At 50.4% G+C, this 21,295-nt stretch overlaps 1 protein-coding gene and 2 non-coding genes across 4 annotated transcripts in view; all 3 read left to right on the top strand.

Annotated features, from left to right (window-relative positions):
* LOC135811770 (uncharacterized) overlaps positions 1-21,295 on the top strand; it is a 46,616-nt gene that overhangs the window by 564 nt on the left and 24,757 nt on the right. The window contains exons 2-13 of one of the 2 annotated variants that reach the window (XM_065325017.1): positions 3-49; positions 3,018-3,082; positions 3,683-3,760; positions 4,744-4,793; positions 6,116-6,210; positions 8,130-8,217; positions 8,915-9,066; positions 9,979-10,768; positions 11,177-11,316; positions 16,636-17,433; positions 17,863-17,980; positions 19,646-20,154. In XM_065325017.1, coding sequence (XP_065181089.1) covers positions 3-49; positions 3,018-3,082; positions 3,683-3,760; positions 4,744-4,793; positions 6,116-6,210; positions 8,130-8,217; positions 8,915-9,066; positions 9,979-10,768; positions 11,177-11,316; positions 16,636-17,433; positions 17,863-17,980; positions 19,646-20,154 — 2,930 coding nt within the window. Of the gene's footprint in view, positions 1-2; positions 50-3,017; positions 3,083-3,682; positions 3,761-4,743; positions 4,794-6,115; positions 6,211-8,129; positions 8,218-8,911; positions 9,067-9,978; positions 10,769-11,176; positions 11,317-16,635; positions 17,434-17,862; positions 17,981-19,645; positions 20,155-21,295 lie in introns of both variants that reach the window. The other variant, XM_065325016.1, reaches the window with a different exon arrangement.
* Positions 4,008-4,170, top strand: LOC135813213 (U1 spliceosomal RNA). The gene has a single exon (XR_010553013.1). It is a non-coding gene; the product is annotated as a U1 spliceosomal RNA (small nuclear RNA).
* On the top strand, positions 20,982-21,144 carry LOC135813189 (U1 spliceosomal RNA). The gene has a single exon (XR_010552993.1). It is a non-coding gene; the product is annotated as a U1 spliceosomal RNA (small nuclear RNA).

Here is a 21,295-nt window from a genome sequence, read left to right as displayed (position 1 = left end):
AGAGCCCACGCAGATCTACAGCTATTTGAAGCATCGGCAGAAAAACAACGTAAGCTGCTACTTGATGGAGATGGCAATGCGCGGTCAACCTGGCAAATAAATAATGACCCATTCGCTAGACCTTCCATAGCCAATTACATGCACAGTGTTGCTCCACAAAATCCAGTCGCGTCACTCAAGTGTTCACCTTGCATCATTCCCCAAGCCAGTGTTTGCAGGTCTACGGCTGCGCAATGCCCGACGTGTACTTCAGCGACGCGACTGGATTTCATTGAGCAACACTGCACATGTACAACCGTTTGACTGCACACGTTCAACCTCCCGAAAAACGACAACTCGGGGGAATAACGACACTTTTCTCTTTCACGGCCGAGGGTCGTTATTCGCAGTGCTGACTGCACAGTACAAGTGCCACGAATCACACATGTACGTTCACCTGTCCTGTCCTGAACATTGCCGTTTCCGGTTACATGTCCCCTCGTGTGAGGGGCCGACAGGCATGGAGAGTTGGGTTGAGGCGCTGTGTCGCATCAATGTCCTAGCGAGATTTCCTAGCCATTTCATTGATTCATTTGTTGCAGTTGTGTAGCTGGAATCCTTGGGTTAACTTGCAACAACGATCGCATTGGCTGCAGTGGGCTCTGCAGCAAGGTAGGGCGAGCCGCTGGCGGGTGTCACACGATGGTCCAGCAGTGGTGGCTTGGCCGTGCACTGGAGTAGCAGATGGGGGCATATCCAGGCATTTGTGGACGGCCAGTCCGCCAGGGCTGCGAAACCAGCGAAGACATGCGGTGCATTGCCTGCTGCCAGCCTGGTCTGCTACGGGTTTGCGACGCTCTTCAGTGCACTTGTGGCGTGGCAGGCCGCTCTTCGAAAAGGATCTGTTACAGATACTGCACTTAATCCGTTCACGAGAGGCCGGCTGTGGTGGTGAAGCAGTTCTGAATGCTGTGCGCCACTCTCCCCGCTGCTGCGCGGTGTCGAACCAATCTCCTTCCAGATGGAGGTGACGGATGTCAGTTCGGATGGCATCACGCCAACGCTTTCGGGGACCACATGCAGGGCGTGTAGGTAGCAGTGACCCGAATAACAGCTGGCGAGGGGTGCTGTCGTCGTCCACCTTGGCAACGTGGCCAAGCCACTCCATCCGCCGTCGAAGCAGGCGAGTTGGGATATCGTCCTGCTTGGTGTCATTCCAGATCGCCAGGACTTGGGTGTTCGTTATTCGGTCACTCCAGACTGCCTGTCGGGTAATTCCAAGAATCGACCGAATGCAGCCGAAGTGAAAAGTAGATAGGGCGGTGATGTCCTGCTGCAGAGGTACCCAATATTCGGAGCAGTACAGCAGCAGTGACAGTGCGCACGCTTCATAAACCACACGTTTCGTAGCAATGGACAGGTTAGCATCCATGAAGACCGAGCGACGGAGTACACCAAAAGCCCGTGATGCCCCTGCAGTGCACGACTTGATGTCTTGGGAGGAGCGGCCAGTAGTGTGTACCAATGAACCAAGATAGCGGAACTCCTCGACACTCTCGACAGTGTTCCCTGCCACTAGTAGGGGAAGCCGGTCGGCGGGTGTGATACCATAGCCAACTGGCATGACCTTTGTTTTGGCGAGGTTCACCTTGAGACCAAAGACGGCAGCTATGTCCATAAAGATGGTCTCACATACAGACAGTCATCGCCAAAAAAGGCCTGGTCATTGTCGATACCGTGGATACGGGCAGTGGTATTGTAACCATGGATACGGACAGTGGTATGGTAGGTAGATCTACGCGTTCACCGACGCTGCTTCATGCTGGCAGGGATGCATGCACTCACTGACCAGCACGGCACTGAGAAGTATGCAGTCGAATAGTAGCACTGCACTGAGTCAGGCGCTCCCCGGTAGCAGCAGCAGCAGCAGGGCATAGTCATTGCATGTGCCGTGCACTGCCGGTGGTGGCTAGTAGTGGCTGTGTATGCGGCCCACGATGCACCACTGTACACCTAGCATAGCGTTGGCCGGATTGTTTTGGTGACGACTGTAGCACCTGCACATTGTACTGTATCAACGATCAAGTATGTTCACTTAGGCCGTCATCACACTACGTTCTCTGGCTCCCGTTCACGTCTACGTCTACGGTGAACATCCGAAACGGGTGGTCGTGTCATCAAACTTGCGCCGATCTTGACCCGTACACTCAGTCACATATTTGGAGAAATTTGAAAATTGAAACACATGTACAAGGTCACCTGGAAAAAAAGACTGGGGGACATACGCACGTTCATCCAAAAAAGTTGTATACCCCCCTCCCCCTCTCCCTACCACGTCTACATTTCCCGTTTCCTCTGCTCCCATTTTCACTTCGTACATGGATTATCATGGCAACCGACCAAAAACTTCTAACGTGGACATGACGCAGCGCTTTGTACCGTAGTGTGATGACAGCCTTAAGGTGGCGGGGCGGCACAACTTTTTGGGGGTAAATTTGACTTCATTTTTTGAGTTTATCGGCAAGGTGGAGATGCGATTTGAAAAAGGTTTAATGAATGGTCCGTGTTATTTATCCACGGACCTTTCATAAAACTTTTTCAAATCTTGTCCAAAAGTAAAACTAAAGCTATACGAAGTCGGAGTGAGTTCTTCTCCAGAGATTCACTGAAAAACGTTTTCAAATTTCATCTCTAACTTGGCGATAAACTAAAAAATGCAGTCAAAATGTAATCAAAAATGACCCCAAAACGTTGTACCGCCCCAGCCACCTTAAAGTGACTTTTCATCCCTCTGCATCCGCAACTGCAGTGCTGTTCAATGAAATCCGATCGTGTCGGGGCAAGTTTGCGCCCTGCACCAGCTCACCATCCCACTGCTCGCGGGTCTAGGGCTGCACAGCGCCCGTTCAGCGGCATAGACTCGCTTAATCGGATGTCAGTGAGCAGCATTGTGGTACAATGATGTAGTGTACGGCACGTTTGCGCCGCTGCCTCATTGTTTTGTGCGCGGCTTTCTTTCTCCCGTTTGCTTTGCCCAGCCGGTGTTTCTGCACCGTAGTCTTTCCTACTTGCAAGTGTCCAACAGAAAGCCACTTCGACGAAGGTAAGGTTTTCCACGCGGCAGAAAAATGCGCCATGACTTTCTAGCTCCGCTAAGGTTACCAGTGAGCACGGATTTGACAATGCACTTTATCCGGACCTCGAAGTCACGTGCACCTCGGTCTACCGGGTTCACTGTGGGCGAGTTTGAGTGGAAATATTACTACTACAAGCTTTGTGGAAATAATAATAGTGACATCACAACGTAGAAATTCAGACTCGATGTGCTGGATTGTGCACATTTTCATCCTGGACTGGCAAGTATTGTGTACAGCAGTGCATGCGTCGGTTCAACATCGTATTACGGTTGTATACGCCGAAGTCGCTTCACAGGTAGAAAATCGACAGGGGGCGGGAATTAGAGAGGGGGCGGATCAACGGTACTTTACGGTATATACTCTTGCTGGCACTCACTTCCCCATCAAAACGTACATGTACGTGATGCAGAGTCACATGGTAGGTTCGGAGTTACGAATATTTATTTCCAAGTTATGAAGAGTGCCCGGTCCCGGACCGTCCAGATAAGAGAAATATGAATGTGGACAGTACATGTAATGTTGTTTAGCATTGGCTTTTTTGTTGTCGGCACGTGTGCTTCTGCCAGGAATATACCGGGATCCGCAGAGAGAGTATGTTCTGCACTGCTGTCGACGCGCCAGCAAATCAACTGGCAACGAGTCCGGTAAGCCACCGTGTTTATGTACACGTTTCGTTACCGTGGCAAATTGGTTTGGTGTTACCATGGTGACTCGGACGCATTCTCGCTGCCCCGATGAAAAAAACTGTTTTGCGAAAATCTCTTGATCTATGCATCAGTGGGTGGTTTTGGGGTGGAGCGGTTTGTTGCTGTCGTGGCAAAGAAATATTGTCACTTGATACACTGATTGCTGTTCCAGTATGAACATAGCATCCTGCAATTGTGTAACTTCATACTTACCTGGCACAGGGGACGCCGTGATCAACAAGGCGGCTCCCTCAGGATGAGGCCTCTCCACTGCACTCCGTTGGGGCTGAGGCTTGCGATTTCCCCAAACGTGGGAAACTCGGGTGCACAATTTATGGTAGAGGGGGTTTGCGTTCGCGCAGCCCCTGTTCTATATATCAATCAAAAAAAAGTGATTATTGGGAAGCTTCTTTCTCTGTGCTATATAGATGAAAGAAAAGAGAATACTCTATTTAAAGGCCTTGTTTACATGAGGCATTTCAACCCGATTTGAGTTCGACCTGGGTTTCAACTCGCCATGAACACAGATCGACTGGTGCGGTTATATGACGCAGTTGTAGCAAGTATTACTTCACTGGGGGCAGGGGTAACTGCAGTTGGATCCCAGGACAGATACCCTGATGCCGGCAATCCCTTTTCTGTGCCTTGTCCTCACCCACTTACTGAGGTGTGGTGAGCCCATAAGTGGGATCGTTTCCAACTCCACCCAGAGTTTGGGATTTCAAGGGGTGTCGGCCATTGGGCGGTTCAATAGCCAATTTGAGTCATCTTTCCAAGATTCCTTTTGAATCTCTTTCCCCTCTTCGGGGGAGACTCGCGTGACCAGTCATGGTTGTGAGCAAGTACAAGTGTGTGTATGTGTGTGTGTGTGTGTGTGTGTGTGTGTGTGTGTGTGTGTGTGTGTGTGTGTGTGTGTGTGTGTGTGTGTGTGCACCTGCTAGGTTCTTCGGGCCGTGCCATGCATCAATCACTGAGCTACGCGGTCTGGAAGGTGAGCGGTGTGTGCTTTTCGCGCTGGCAATCCAGCCGCTGTGTTCACTTTGTCAGCCGCTGTTTTAATGTAACTTGTTGTCAGTCGCTGTATTGGCCACTGTGTTGACTTTGTCAGCCGCTGTGTTGTCTTTGTCTGCGGCGTGAGCTCAGTGTTATACACTGCTACAGTACTGTTGGTCACCGAAGAACTGGGGGGGGGGGGGTCAGCCTCCTAGCCTCCTGGCCTAGACCGTTCTTATTTTCATGTACTGCAGTCTATGCATAGTTTATGACGTGTATACATTGGTATGCTGTGCTTGGTGAAATTCTAGCCTGGCCGTTCTTCGGCGCCCGCCAGTACTGTATGGCTGTGGGCTGGTATGGCTGCCAGTCATTCTGCTAGGTGAAAATAGTTAACCCTTTAAGAGCCGCTCCATACTTGAATGCGTCGTAAACGACGCATTCAAATGCAAAACTTCAAAAGATCGTAACTCAGTCCAATCTCGCTCAAATCCAGTGATCGAAATATCCAGGGCGAAGAGAAAACTCTCACCTGTCGGGAGAAACAATCCGCGAAGCGCTGCGAGCAACGGTTCCCGAGATAAATCACTCGTAAGTTGAGCCGCGATCGCGGCAATTTCAAAAGCGCGCAGTGCGACTTTAGTATTGAGAATTTTGAGACTTTTCGTTACGCTGGTTTACTCGAATTTGCACGGGTTTCACTGTTGATATTGTCAAGAGTACATAGCGAAAAAATTGGAACTCCACGATCGATCACGATCGAGTAAAATGAAATATCTGGTGCGGGACGCAATTGGGCGCATTTGGGGCATTTTTCGTACTGTCGCTGCGATCTAGCGCTGGATAGACGGTGTGCTGGCTATCATGATCGACCTCATTCTCTTCCTCTCGCGGAGACCGTTCCAAGAAGCCCTAGATTGTGAGGATTGAGTGAGTAGAACTGAAGCTATGATCCAAGGAACACGAAAAAATGCAGAATTTTGAAATTTTCCTGTGGCTCTTAAAGGGTTAACCCTTTTTAGAAGTTTGGTTCTAGGCAAAGTTTGAACTGAGCAAGTGCATAATATTATACATGTGCCGAAATTTGCGGGGTCAGAGACGCCCAGGTCACATGTGTCCGGTAGACGTGTGTAGGGTACTAATAGACTAGACTCACTTGCTGTCTGAGTCCAACTCTTACCCGCTGTGAGCTTGGGAGCGCCAGGGGTAGAGAGCTATTACTTTCCTTTCCCTGTGTCTGTAGACGTGCTCCTGGCCAAGTGTGGTGTTGATACAGCCCACGTAAACATAGCTATGACTTTCCTTTCCCTGTGTCTGTAGATGTGCTCCTGGCCAAGTGTGGTGTTGATACGGCCCACATTGACATATCTCTTGTCAAACGCTCAACAACAGCAGCAGCAGCACATCTCGAAGAGGTAACTAGATAACAGTTAGTGCGCTGCAAGACGGGTGACGGAGGCTTGGTTTATTTACATGAGAGTTCTAAGCGCGCCGTGAGAAGAGACAGGTTGCTTTGGAGTGTTAGTTAACATGATGTTGCATCGTGCTTGATCCGCCGGTGTGACTTCAGCTGTCCTCCTAGCGCGGCGGTTGCAATCAGTCGAACGTACATGTCGATGTACACGGTGTAATTCACTCAGTACATGCACATGTACTCTGATAAGACCCCGGAGGATGCACCCAGTGTTGTCTGGTGATTGCAAAAGCATGAAACTGTAAGTAGCGACAAAACAAGCCTCGATTGCCCGCAAGTTGTAAACAAGGGAGCTTTAGTGTTGGTCACGCTCTATATTTGAGGCAGTACCATGGGATAAAATTTAATGGATTATACCATTCGTGCTTTAATGGCTGTATACCGTGTCCCTCATATTTTCCCTTGTGCTAACACACTCGTGAACATAGTCGGCGGTATACCGCTCGTCCTCATGGTGTAATCCATACGTAACGCTTGTTCCCTACAGCAGAGCCTGGTCACCACTAGGCGAGGGATAGTTTGTGAACGGCTACTTGCAACTACTGTAAATATACAAATTTTCGGCAGCTATTTAATTTCGGCTATATTCGGCACCGACCCAAAACGCCTAAATTAAAACGCCGATGAAAATTTTCACAGCATCTGTCGCAATACCATGCCCTCTACCCCACGCCGAAAATAAATCGCCGCCGAAATGTCAAAAATCGTGAAGTGCCGAAATTTTGCAGCGCCGAAATTTTGTATATTTACAGTATTGTAATGAAAAGGCGACGAGGAGACAATAACTTTATTAATGCGATTAATAGTATAAGTGAAGCGGACATTACAAAATGATGAATGAGAATACATGTATCTAAAATGGTTGTTCCTAATCGATTTTCTTGAGACTATCATCAGGGAAAATCGTCTCACAATAGAGGCTATACGGAGAAACAAACTACTTATAGGTTAATGGATAGTGGGGAGTATACAAGGTGAGGTGTGAAAAAAAACTAAAGTGGGAGAGAAGACGAAAGAAATTAGAAAATTGGGTGCAGAGGACGGGATGGAAGCGGAGGAGGATGAGGAAGGTGAGAGCAGTGATGAAGAGAGTGAGTTGGACAACCAAGATGAAGATGACCGGACTGAAGGTGAGACCACAACGAAAGGGTCAGCCATTAAGAAACACCTCTTGTCTAGTAGCCAATGCCGCTCAGTGTATGATGATTCATGCTTCACTGTTTTGTGTCGTGCTCGTAGGTTTCGTGAACTTAAGGTATTAGAAGCTGTTTTCATCCGTAAACACAATCCTAATCTATGCATTCAGAAAGAAAATGTCACAAAACTGAGACTCTTCACCTAGCATTCACACACGTATTCATTCGCATACACCTACACCTCACAGTTCCTCACTCTATCACATTCACCTGCTTCCACGCCTTCATTTCACTCACCTTTTGTAGTAGCTCACACCGTCAGAACACTCTACATCTTTTCTTCTAATTTCTTTCGTCTTCTCTCCCACTTTAGTTTTTTTTCACACCTCACCTTGTATACTCCCCACTATCCATTAACCTATAAGTAGTTTGTTTCTCCGTATAGCCTCTATTGTGAGACGATTTTCCCTGATGATAGTCTCAAGAAAATCGATTAGGAACAACCATTTTAGATACATGTATTCTCATTCATCATTTTGTAATGTCCGCTTCACTTATACTATTAATCGCATTAATAAAGTATTGTAATGAGGAGTCTAATGAGAACGTCGGGACAATTCTACAACAATGTGTGCGCGTGTGTGGGTGTGCGTGTGTGTGTGTGTGCGTGTGCATGTGCGTGTGTGCTTGTGTGTGTGTGTGTGTGTGTGGTGTATTTGTGCAGGATGGTATTTGCCATGTCGTATCACTGGGATCGCTTGTGGCGCCTTGCACGTGGAAAGATGCGGGAGAAACGCCTCCTGCCAGCCAAGGTTTGTGCGTGTGTGTGTGTGTGTGTGTGTGTGTGTGTGTATATGTGTGTATCAACTCGGAGTCCTTCGCGAGGCCTTGCAAGCCCGCGAGTGGAGCAAACAACCGCACGAAGACGACGACTTGGAACGACTCTGAGCATTGGCTCATGGAATGTTCGCTCTGCTGTGGAGAGTGATGGACCAGTTCAAGCGGCAGCCGTGAGAGGAATCGTCTCCGATGATAAGCCAGATCCATAGCTGCCAGAGATGGCTCTCTCGAACATGGTCCCTGAGTCCCTGACCTACTACCTCTCTCTGAGCGGACTGCCGTTGCTCGTCATTCCATATTGTTGGCCCCGCAAGGGGACACGTGACCGTAATGGCAGTGTTTACCAGGACCAGGTGTGTGTGGGTGCGTGCGTGTGTGTGTGAGAGAGAGAGAGAGAGAGAGAGAGAGAGAGAGAGAGAGAGAGAGAGAGAGAGGAGAGAGAGAGAGAGAGAGAGGAGAGAGAGAGAGACCTACAACAGGATTTTGAGTGAGGGAGACAGAGACATAGAGAGCACGAGAGAGGATGAGAGAGAGAGAGAGCATAAGAACGATTGGCACATTGTGGAATTGCAAAGCACATGACTGTACTAATTTAAACCAGCTCAGGTCCGTATTAATGACCTGGTCTTCCGTTTCTTGTATTATTCGTATTTGCTGTTGTTTTAGCAGCTAACTGTGCGGCTGGCAGCTCCTCGTCTTCACTTTCATCTCCATCCTGCTCCGTCGATCTGACTTGTAACACTGACATTCTGCCCGAGCGGCTACAGGACATCGTGGATGACCCTCCGTCTAAGGACGAGTGCTGGTGTCTTGTGTTCAAGGTAATAGTGGGTGTGTTGTGCGTGTGTGTGTGTGTGTGTGTGTGTGTGTGTGTATGTGTGTTAGTCTTTTGTGTGTGTGTGTGTGTACGTGTGTGAGTGTGTGTGTGGGGGGTGGGTGTGTGTGTGTGTGTGTGTGTGTGTGTGTGTGTGTGTGTGTGTGTGTGTGTGTGTGCGCGCGCACGCACGCATATGTGTGTGTGTGTGTGTGTGTGTGTGTGTGTTTGTCTTTTGTGTGTGTGCGTGTTCGTGTTTGTCTTTTTGTGTGGGTGTGCGTGTACATTTGGGTGTGGTAGTGCATGTGGGTGTGGGTGTGTCTGTGTGTTTATGTGTGCGTGTGTGTTTGTTTGTTTATTTGTATCTAGTTAAGTTGGTATGTACACTTATGCCAGATAGTGTTGGGTCTGTTGCTAACGGCCTCGGCTGCTTGAAGGTGTATTGTTGTACCTGCCACCTTTGTTGGCTTCAGGTTTCATACTTTCTATTTGAAGTATACATACCTGTTAACCATGGACTACTTCTGGCTAGATTAACTCTTGTGTAATCAATGGTGCTGGTGAAGCTTATATCAGATCCACTCTGATTTAGCCACCCACACTAGTAGCAAGTATTACCTTCACTGGGGGCAGGGGTAACTGCAGTTGGGTCCCGGGACGGATACCCTGATGCCGTCAATCCTTTTTCTGCACCTTGTCCTCACCCACTTACTGAGGTGTGGTGAGCCCGTAAGTGGGATCATTTCCAAATTCACCCAGAGTTTGGGGTTTTCAGGGGATGTGAGCCGTTGGGCGGTTCAATAGCCAGTCGAGTCATCTCTCCGAGATTTGCAGCGGACTTTATGGTACGTGTACATGTATATGTGTATGTGCTTGTGTGTGTACATGTGTGTGTATGACTGTATTTGTTTGTGATCAGGTCTCCTTTGTCCCGGATGCGGACACCATCGATAGCCTGCTCCCCGTCAGGCGACCAGTCGGACACCCTGTTCACTCGCACACAAATCCCTCGCAGCAGCAGCAGCGCTCACATACTGCCAGTCCTACTCCAACCAGTGCAGATACAGCAGCGGCAGCAGTGGTCAGTGTAGGTGCGGCATCAACAGCAACGACATCAGCCGTGAGAGATGCGTCAGCGTCCCCGCAGCGTCACCTTCGCTCTCGCCAACGCTCTTCGTCGGCGTCGCCACCGCCACCGCCAATCCTACACGTGGCCAGCGGCACGGTGATACGGCATTCCACTCGCTCCGGCAGCGCCATCGCTCCCGTCAAGTCCGCAGGGGCGTCAGGCGTGCGCAAGTCGCAGCTGCGGTTCACTCGCCGCGATCAGTCCCCGCCGCCGCTAATGCTCACCGCCTCCGTGCAGCCGAGCGGAGACAGGGCCCCCCGGGCGAGCGCAGCGTACACCAAGCCGCTGGGTCGCACCGCCAGTGGTGGTGCTGCCGGAGTTAGCAGCAACCCCGTCGCCCGCGCTCTGCCGTCGCTACTCCCGGCGAGCGCCGCCGTTGCCACGGCATCGCCGCCGGCGGGCGTCTCGCGGAAATCCCGCGAGCTCCGGAACCTGGCAATGGACGACTGCTTCACCGCTCAGCTCCAGCAGAGTGCCGCCGCCGCCTCCGCTGCTGCTGCCAGTGCAGCAGCAACTGGGCCATGCTTGCAGCGAACCAAGTCGAAAACGAGCATCAAGTGCGACTCCATGTCCGGAAAAGGTAGGTTTTGCGCCTTTGTGGACGTTTCTTCACTTCACTATTCTGCTTATCGTTGTGTAGTGTTTACTGTGTGAACATTCGAACTGTGTTCATAGCTGGCGCGCGCGTGTACACGTGAAACCACATGTCCGTGCTTATTTTGCTGGCTTCGGAGGGCCATCATGCGTATGGAAACGCGCTGAAATGGAAATTCCAACTTCCAACTCCTTGTTCAGCGTGTATCAGATGCGTACTGGCGTACGCACCAGTCGCTTTGACTGGCGGGGTCGAAATATTTGTACTCCAAGGCATCACACGCCCTAAAAAAACACGCCTCCAATTGCTGTTTTCTGTGAACGCCTGACGGTGCGTTGGGCATATATGAGCCGGAAACGTAGCGCGTGTAATTGTGTTGTTTCTGCGCCATAGGTACTCCAGACAACGGTGCCAGTTCGAATCCAATCGCGGTGCATGGTACGGGAAGTGATCAGGAGAAGATTGCGGCTCCGCAGCGAAGGCAGCGGCAACAGCCAGGAGCTGCTCTCGAGTCGGTGTGCTTCAAAGCCGAGGTGAGCATTGCTTAATTTATAGGAAGAAGAAGGACCAAGGAACTACAAGTTTAAATACGCTATAATGTCCACTAACACCACCGGTTACTTGACAATCAGCTCATGCGATAACATTGCACGACACTGACCCAACGTTACTGACGCTGAGCTGAGCTTGTTTTTCAGCTACATTGTATGCTCACAGCGGCGGTGCAGAAGTGCAGTACAGCACTGTGGGGCGCCGAAGAACGACCAGGCTAGGATTTCACCAAGCACAGCATACCAATGCATACGTGGTAACACAACTGTGCCTAGCCTGTTCTGTACAGTACTGTCGGTCGCTGAAGAACTGGGCGGTCAGCCTCCTAGCCTAGACCGTTCGTATTTTCATGTATTACAGTCTATGCGCAGTTGAGTCACCCTGTATACATTGGTAGACTGTGCTTGATGAAATTCTAGCCTGGTCGTTCTTCGGCGCTCGACAGTACTGTAGTACGTGAAAATAAGAACCGGCTAGGCTACGAGGCTAGCTTCTTAGTCTGCAGTGCGGGCATAGTTCGCAACTGCACACTCACATGTACTTCAGTGCGTTTTTTGAAATCATAAGCAATCCTGGCCATCGGGCGGCGAGTTTGCCGTCTTACCGTATGAGCTTCCTGGAAACATTCGCTGTGAACTCTAAGAAATACTCCACGTGAAAGCGCGAAAAATGACTGAAGCTGGCGAGGGTCCCTGGTTCGAGTCCTGGTGGTGACAGTCGAGTTTTTCTTCAGACTTTTCCCGTTTGTCTCTTTCCCTCAAACCAGTTAATATATACATACCGGTACACAGTCCTGCTCAATGAAATCCAGTTGCGTCGCTCAAGTTTGCGCCTTGCGCCCCTGTGCAGCCCAGTGTTGGCAGGTCAAGGGCTGCGCGACGCCCGACGCGTGCTTGGGCGACTTGAAAGACTATGGCATGGCCGGGCCAATGGAAAGCTGCTTCCACCGGTCGGATCCCGTGTGGTGAAGCGAAAGACGATTGGTGGCAAGCAGCGGTGTGATCCATAGGCAGCTTGTCAAAGTTGGGCAAATTGACAGCAGAAGTTAGTCTGTAGTGCATGGACACTACTCGGCTTGGACATGGGGAAGATGACTGGATTTCATTGAGCAGTGCTGTAGCAGGCAGCTATACCACTGCAACAGCACACTGGAACAGCTACAGGTGGAAGTGAAGGCAGCTAGTGAAGGCAAGAGGACATAACCCCCCCCAGAGTGTTCAACTCCCATTATACTGTAAAACGTGTAATTTTGGTGTAACTCAAATTTCGGTGATTTCGGTAGAGAAACCAGGCACCTAAATTTAAATTACACCTAAAAGGCACTAGAGTATGCACTGTATGTGAAGGGAACGCTGGTCACGTAATTCTGAATTACAATTCTTTGTGCCATCTTCAATAGATCCGTCAAATACAGTAGTAGTAGGTTTTTCATTTTGACCCGACGAGACCATACGACGCTTGTAGATCACAGCACGAACAGTTCACCAGCCACACTCCACGAAAGCAAGTAGTAGTACTCCTGACAAGTCTTGTTTCGTTCCATAGAGATAATAACGGGGAACTCATCAGAGGAGAAGCAGTTGTTGAATGAAGGGGTTTAGCTGAATAATGCTATTTTATAGAAAAGATATTGGCGCACTGAGGTGTAAACACTCAACTAACTCACATATGTGACATATCAACACAAAAGGAATAGTGCAGAATGGAGGTGTTCTGAACCCTACCAGACACAACTATCACAAGTGCTAAATCATTCACAATGAGAAGGAGAGGTACACAGGAATTATAGGTTGCGCTAGTTTGTGACGTCACAAACTAGCGCAACCTATAATTCCTGTGTACCTCTCCTTCTCATTGTGAATGATTTAGCACTTGTGATAGTTGTGTCTGGTAGGGTTCAGAACACCTCCATTCTGCACTATTCCTTTTGTGTTGATATGTCACATATGTGAGTTAGTTGAGTGTTTACACCTCAGTGCGCCAATATCTTTTCTATAAAATAGCATTATTCAGCTAAACCCCTTCATTCAACAACTGCTTCTCCTCTGATGAGTTCCCCGTTATTATCTCTATGGAACGAAACAAGACTTGTCAGGAGTACTACTACTTGCTTTCGTGGAGTGTGGCTGGTGAACTGTTCGTGCTGTGATCTACAAGCGTCGTATGGTCTCGTCGGGTCAAAATGAAAAACCTACTACTATTCTGAATTACACCTGAAACCTGGCAGGTCCCTAGCACCGAAATTTTAATACACCTAAAATTACATGTTTTACAGTACCCTGCTGTCCCGACAAAATTTCTTTTTAAAGCTGACGTCATTGTTTATGACGCAATGCTCCTTGCACCAGTGATTTACAACATGTGTACGGGTGTCAACGCATCACGCGTTTTTCTTTGCAGTAATTTGTACAGGATCAGATAGGCTTTGGTCCATCACAGGTTCCGGATTTGTCTGATAATCCGTGTACAGTGCGCAATTGCATCATAAGAATGACGTAAACTTGAAATTCCGTCGGGACAGCACCCATTGTCGAGTTGCACACTCTCGGGGGTTATGCACTCTTGGTGAAGGGGACAGTAGTACCGATGGGTTGAGAAATACCTGGCAGATATACTCTGCAGCTGCAGATTGGAACAACTGCAGGCGGACGTGAAGGCACAGTGTCGTTGGCGTCAGGTGGCAGATCGCCGAATACTAGTAGGTCGAGGACATCTCGACCGAACTGACAGCTCGGCGCGAGTTCTGTTGTTGCTGCAGCAGGCTGTGCAGCTTTACCATGGCAGTAGTGCAGCCATGTAGCATGGTACAACCTGGGGGTGCGTATTTGATTAGGTGACATGTACAACATTCCTGCTCCTCCGCTGGACGGCAGTAGCTGGTCACAGACTGGGCGTTCCTGTGCCCAGTGATGGCCATGATGTGTCGTTCAGGGACATTCTCCGCGTTCCGGTGACTCGCGGTGAATGCCCTCATGCAGTGGTTGGTATGCATTTTGGACGTTCCGGCATCTGCAGAGATCGTCTTCCTAATCTCACTCGACGTGTCTTTCCCAATTGGTGCCTTTGTAAACCAATACTCTTCACGGGATGAGTACTGTGCCTTCGGTCTTCGGAATAGACGGTCACACTCAGGGTGCAGTCGACTGATCAGTCTCTGCACCGAAAGGACTTGGGCCGGGTTTTGAATACGGCCGGCTGATGTGGCTATGGCGCCCAGCTGGTGGTTTTTCTGGGCAAAGCCAGTTGCCAGCTTTATATATCCTTCTCCATTGCCGCCTTTGAGGAAGACGTGATCTTGCTTCCGCATGTTGCATTGCAATTCTCAGCCGCGAATGCCGAAATGCATGGTAATGTAGCACCAAACCTGCTGTATGAGACACTTGGCATCTTTCTTGGTGTCGAAGAGATAGTTGATCTTGTTCATGTCTGTCGCCGTTAAGATATCCTTGTGGGCACTCGGGCCTATCCCACCTTCTCTCTTTAGCTTCTTGATCATTCCGTCGAAGGTGTAGTTCGCACGGCGAAACTCAATGTCTTTGAAGGCTCTCTTGTTGAGGTCCACGATGCGTTGGCGTTAAAACTCCCACTGGATATGCAAGGTATGGTAGGACTGCCATCACTGGAAATTAGTTGATCGATCGGACAAGGAAGCAGAGACACGGACAGTTTGATAACGGGACGACGAATATGACGACAGCCACTGCAGAGCTGGACCACGTACAAGAAAAATAGACTCGAGCTTAGCAAGTAGGCCTCGATGCCAGACTGTGTCGAACGCTTTTGATAGGTTCCGAGATCCTTCAGATGCCGTTGGATAGCTGCACGGAATCCTTGATACGAGTTATACTGTTGCCATTTTGCTTCCTCGTTCCGACGTAGCACGGACAAAGCGTATGGCACAGTTCATCTTTGGTGCACATTTTCACATCCGAGTTTGCCACGCTCAAGGCTCACGCCATCGCGACTCTTCAGAACGCGTCTGGCCATCTTGGCCCTTGAACAGCCGTAGCCCCAGTACACGGGCAGAGCTAGCGGGCTCAGCTGGCTTGGTTCTCAGGCCGTAACACCCTAGGGTATCAGCAACAGCCTTCGTTTGCGCCTTCAGTACATACAAATCATCGACGTAGTTTTCCACGCCACCGTGACCTCGCTTACACCACTTGACGATCACGTCCGTAAACGTGGACGCAACGCTCCAACCGAAAGCTACACGTGTCATTACATACAACTTGCCCTTCCACTTCACACGCTGATAGCGTAGCAGCTCAGGTGCCATACGTACTTGCAGGTGTGCTTTCCGTATGTCCAACATCTCGTACTCAGTGACATCATGAGTACGCCACTCGCGTACCTTTCTCGCCACACACGGAGGCATCCATACCGGGCTGAGAAACGAGGGCACGGTTCAGCGCACGGTAGTCGAGGCAAGGCCTAACAGGTGTAGTAGGCTTGTGCTCCTGGCTGACTGCAAGCCATGGCAGAATAGCAGCAGGAGCTCTCCGTGTGTCTCTTCGTCATGCTCAACGAGCCATCTAATACTGATCCAGGAAGCACCATACTGTAAATCGACAAAATTTCGGCCTATTCAAATATCGGCCTCCCAGGGCTAAAACACATTTCGGCTGCAACAAATTTTTCGGCCTGTACTGCTGCTGACTGTATACACTGTCACACTGAATCTTGCAAAACAAAATTTCAACTGCAACAGATTTTCGGCCAAACATGATGAGGCCGAAAATAGCCGAAAATAAATGTGCGTCGAATATTTGTTGACTTGCAGTATTCGACTTTCGGAGGGAGTGGGGTGTGATGTGGGTACGGGGGTGGTGGGGGGGGGGGGGGGGTGCAGAGAGAAAGGCAAGGGTGCGTGTGCCCACTAGTAGTATAATTATTCCTGCGTGGAAAAACAAGTCTTGCCGTGTTCTCCTGAATAGGCAAGTGGACTCTTGCATGCTGCACTGGGTGCTTGAGATGGATGTTCAGCGACTGTCTTGCAGTACAATGTGCAATGTGTTGTCTGAACTGTGAAGTGATGTGTTTGTAATTGGAGGGGCCAGACTGTGCCACTCATCATAGTTTTGTGTGTGTATGCGTGTGTGTGTGTGCGTTTGCGCGTGTGCGCGTGTGTGTGTGTGTGTGTGTGTGTGTGTGTGTGTGTGTGTGTGCATGTACGTGTGTGTGCATTTGTGCGTGCGTGCTCGTGTGTGTGTGTGTGTGTGTGTGTGTGTGTGTGTGTGTGTGTGTGCATACATGCATGTGAAATACATGTGGCCGGTGTACGGTGTGTGTAATATATGCAGGTTCGCATTGCGGACGGCTCTAACCCGTTCTTACTGAAAGAGGGCACGTATGAACTGTTCTGCAAGCGACACGCCACCTATAGGCGGCCACACCGCGACTTCGTGGACGAGGACTGTGCGTCCAGTTGTCAGCCCAGCTCTGCCGATTCCACGGAGACGTGCTCGTCTCCCCGGCACAGTCTACGGTCGTCGCGGCACTCGGACCACCGCTCACCTTCGCCCTCGTTTTCCACTCGCCGCAGCGCTCGCCTCTCCTCACCGCCCTCATCCCAGCACTCCGAGGACTCGTACAGTGGCGAACAACAGCGGCAGCAGACCACCAGCGGCGGCGGGCGGGGGCGCTCCAGGAGCGGCGCGCCCCGCTCACTCTCGCGCTCTGCCTCTCCCGTACTCGTCAGCGGTGGTGGCCGCGCCGCAACTAAGCGACATCACCGTTCTGCTGGTGCTGCAGTCGGCTGTGGTGGCGCACCAGCGGAGAAGTCCGGTGCAGAGTCGGCCAACGACGGCGAGCCACACTCCAAGCGCTCCTGTGGCGGTGGTGGTGGTAATGGTGGTGGTGGTGCATTGTCTGCCTCTAGCAGCGTCTCAAGCGAAACGGCGCCAGCTGACGACGACGATGACACTGGGAAAGTGCTATCCGAAGAGTCGGAGCTAGCTGCTGAGCTTGTGGCTGCTACTGCTGCTGCTGCTGCTGCTGCTGCTGCCGGCAGTAGTGGTAGTACATGTAGTAGTAGTAATAGTAGTGTTGGTGTGGAGTTGGAGCTGCGCCAAGATCACACCACTGTACAGCCTGTAAAGGTAAGTGTGTGTCAATTTTAAGTTTTAAAGCGATGTACATCGGCTTGTCTCTGTCGTGGCATGCATGCATGCTGAGATCCACACCCACGTATGCAATATGCTACACTTCTGGACAAAGAAAGAGGTCAGGAGTGAGGGGGGGGGGGGGAGGGGGGGGGGGGGGGAGCATGCTAGCATTCGTGTGTATATGTCTTTTTAGCTGTGTGTTTGCATGCATGCATGTGTGTGTGTGTGCGTATGTGCGTGTGTGTGTGTGCGTGCGTGCGTGCGTGGGTGTGTGTGTGTGTGGTGCATGGTGTGTGTGTGTGTGTGTGTGTGGTGCATGGTGTGTGTGTGTACATGTGTGTTTGGTACATGGTACATGATGTGTGTGTACATGTGCGGGGCATGTGCGCGTGGGTGTGTGTGTGCACGTGCGCATATGTCCAGACTCTGCCAGTTCTGAAGTTCAGCGTGTCTTGGCCGAGTGGCGCGCCCATCATCCAGTCATCACCTGTTCATAACATCAAGAGTCTGCAGTATCAACGTCGTCAATCCGACGTGTGTGGTGAGTTTTGTTGGGTTTTTTTTTCAAGATGCACAACTCCCCAGCAGGCACATGGGACTAGCATGGGGCTAGCATGGGACTAGCATGGGGTGAGATGGTGCTGGTGGGCCTGCCGTGCTCAACCGACCAGAGGTCTCGGCATCTTCGAATGGCAGGCGCACCAAATTGGGCGGAGAGTGTGGCAAGCACAATCTGTTGGTACTCGAAGTGTATTGAAGCCAGAGTGTTCGCATGTTAGACACTAACTATTGTTGTGAGAGTTGAATCCGTCAAGTTTTTCGGGGCACAAAGCTTAGTGTTTTAACGAGAAAGAATCCATGGTTAACTCGAGCAACGCTGCTTCATTGTAGTGTGCTGTTCCTTCTCTCTGTTGTACTAGAGAACCAGAAGACCGGTATGTGAACGGATTGTCTCTTATCCGGACTTGCACGTGCCACAGTCGTACATGCAAGTCTGTATAAGAGATAGTTCGCTTGTACACAAAAGTCGTCATAACGTCACCTTCAGCTGTCCCACAGGGTCAAGTCTCCTCATTACGCAAAAATTCACGATCCAGTTGAGACTGAGTTAGACTGCGTTTTCAGCATCCGTAGGAACGCTACCACTCTGCAAAGATCAAAGGTGCAGATGAAGCTCCTAAACCTCCTCATTACAAGTCAAAGCAAATACCCATGGACTCTGAAATTGCTCGGATGGCGCAATGATCAATATGCTCACTGCTAGCAACGTTTGAAAACACCGTTCCTAGATTTGTTTTTCTCTAGCTAGCTCGATCGATGTTTCACATTGTCTTGTACAGGGTCTGATGGAAACAAATTGTGTTCTACTAGTAGTGAGGGCCAGGGAACTACAAGTTACACTATAATGTCCACTAACACCACCAGTTACTAAACAATCAGCTCATGCGATAACATTGCACGACACTGTCCGATGTTAGCGGACATATAGTGTAACTTGTAGTTCCTTGGTCCCTTTTGCTTTTTATAAATAATCCTTGGCTCTCCATCCTAGTTCATACTAGTATTGGGTTGTCTTGTATGGGTCTGGGGAAACTGTGTTTTATAGTGGAGAAACAGTCATCATTTTCTTGTGCTGAAAATGTTGGAATCTTGCTGTTTCGTGCTCCATCGTCGAACCAGTGCCAAACTGACAGTATGTTGGGTACTGGGTACGAGTACCATTGGATTTAACGTGAACGATAAAATGCTAATCTTGTCTTTTAGTAAAGCCTGCCCTTACCGTATGCCCTTGGTGCGGCGGAAACTGTCCTGATATGACAGGATTCCACTTCGTCCAGATATGCACGATCGATCCGCAGCACTTTGGCGCATGAAAATTTGTCCGGTCCGGCCAATACAGGATTCCCCTTGGTACAGGGTCTGGTAAATTCAGGTCTTACGGAATGTTCTCTGGATGGTACTTTGTACTGAAGTGTTGTGCCGTACTTGTCCTTGTCCTGTCGCTCCTCTCTCTCTCTCTCTCTCTCTCTCTCTCTCTCTCTCTCTCTCTCTCTCTCTCTCTCTCTCTCTCTCTCTCTCTCTCTCTCTCTCTCTCTCTCTCTCTCTCTCTCTCTCTCTCTCTCTCTCTCTCTCTCTCTCTCTCTCTCTCTCTCTCTCTCTCTCTCTCTCTCTCTCGATCCCTCTCTCTCTCTGTGCCCACCTCTAGCCAAGCAAGCTGCCGACAGATCACTGCCACCAGCCACAGCCGCAGCGGCAACAGCGCCGGTGATGGTATCGGCCACACCGCCATCACCAACACCAACACCGGTCACGTGTATACCATCGTCGATACCAGCCACTAACGGCACATCGCAGGCAGCAGCAGCGGTGACGATGACGGCAGTGGTGACGGTGGCAGCACCCGTTGCTCCACCGTTGCCGCCGGTGATGCGCCAACCAGCACCGTCGTCCCTACAGCTCCAGCAATCCCATCCCCACCAACAATCTCATCCCCTTCAGCAACCTCATCCCCTTCACCACCACCACCAGCCGCAGCAGCCGCAGCAGCAGCCACAGCTCGTCCTGTTCAACTTCATGCACAACGGTGCCACGCTGCAGCAGACCCTGTCCAGGAACCCGTGGCTCTGTCCCTGGTGCTCGCGCAACTGCCGGCACGTCGCAGCTCTGACGCGTCACCTGCGTGCCTCGCATCCTCGATTCACCTTTCATTTCCAAGTAAGAGTTGCCGGACGTCTGCATGGTCAATCCTGCTGCTCTTGTCATAGGGTATATTCTGCATTGTGGATTTTGGGCACCTCACATCCTAGATTCTCGTTTCGTTTCCAAGTAGTAGTCATCAGACGTGCTTGATAGATCCTGCTATCCTTTCCATTGGGTGTCTTCTGCAGTGTGTGTATTGTTTGCTAGTGCATGGGCAGACACAAACAAACCAGAACATGCCGGACACATTCCGCTGTACACTGCAGGACTACGAGGTAGTGGTAGCGACCTCGGCGATACATTTTCTAGGGAAGTTTGTTGCTCACACACCGGAGCTCTGGATGACAGTCGCGAGTCAGTCAAGCGTCAAGTCAGGTCGGCGGGAAAAGCGCGGGCTCCAGTGTGGGAGCAAGCAGCTCACTGCAGCACTGACCGCAAAATCCGAACAGTCGGGCACGTTCTGCGCCGTCGCGTATCCAACAACCCATGAAGCCTTGCAACAGCAGTGCAGCCGAGCTCAGGGTACGAACCCCCCCCCCCCCCCCCCTTCCCCACACGCACTCTTCCAGATGTATCCCGGCTGAAAACCCGACATGCACATAGCACTACATTGTGCACTTATTTGGTTTTGCAGTTTTCCATGGCAACCAGCTACGGCAGGCAGCACACTTCCCCAACACTTGTTTTCTACTGTACTTCAGGCTTCTCACATCTTTCAAGCTCACGATGCAATTTCCAGTAGTATGTCACATTCACCGGGTTGTCATGGAAACCAGTTTTGTGAATGTGTCCACTGGAATATGTGTGTGAATTAAGGGAGAGTCCTGCAAATCTGAAACTTCATACTTACCTGGCACAGGGGACGCCGTGATCATCAAGGCGGCTCCCTCAGGATGAGGCCTCTCCACTGCACTCCGTTGGGGCTGAGGCTTGCGATTTCCCCAAACGTGGGAAACTCGGGTGCACAATTTATGGTAGAGGGGGTTTGCGTTCGCGCAGCCCCTGCTCTATAATCAATAAAAGGAAGGAAAATTCGCTATGAACATTAGGCCTAATGAACATACATGTACACACAAAGTGACAACCGCAAAATAACAGAGACCATGGCGCCTTTCTTCTCTGTTTTGGTCTCTGCAGTTTTGCTGTCATGTACCCG

This window comes from Sycon ciliatum, chromosome 3 (genome assembly GCF_964019385.1).
Source record: "Sycon ciliatum chromosome 3, ocSycCili1.1, whole genome shotgun sequence".
Taxonomy (NCBI): Eukaryota; Metazoa; Porifera; class Calcarea; order Leucosolenida; family Sycettidae; genus Sycon; species Sycon ciliatum.
The sequence above is the reverse complement of the archived record's forward strand: the minus strand, read 5'-3'. Positions and strand labels throughout refer to the sequence as shown.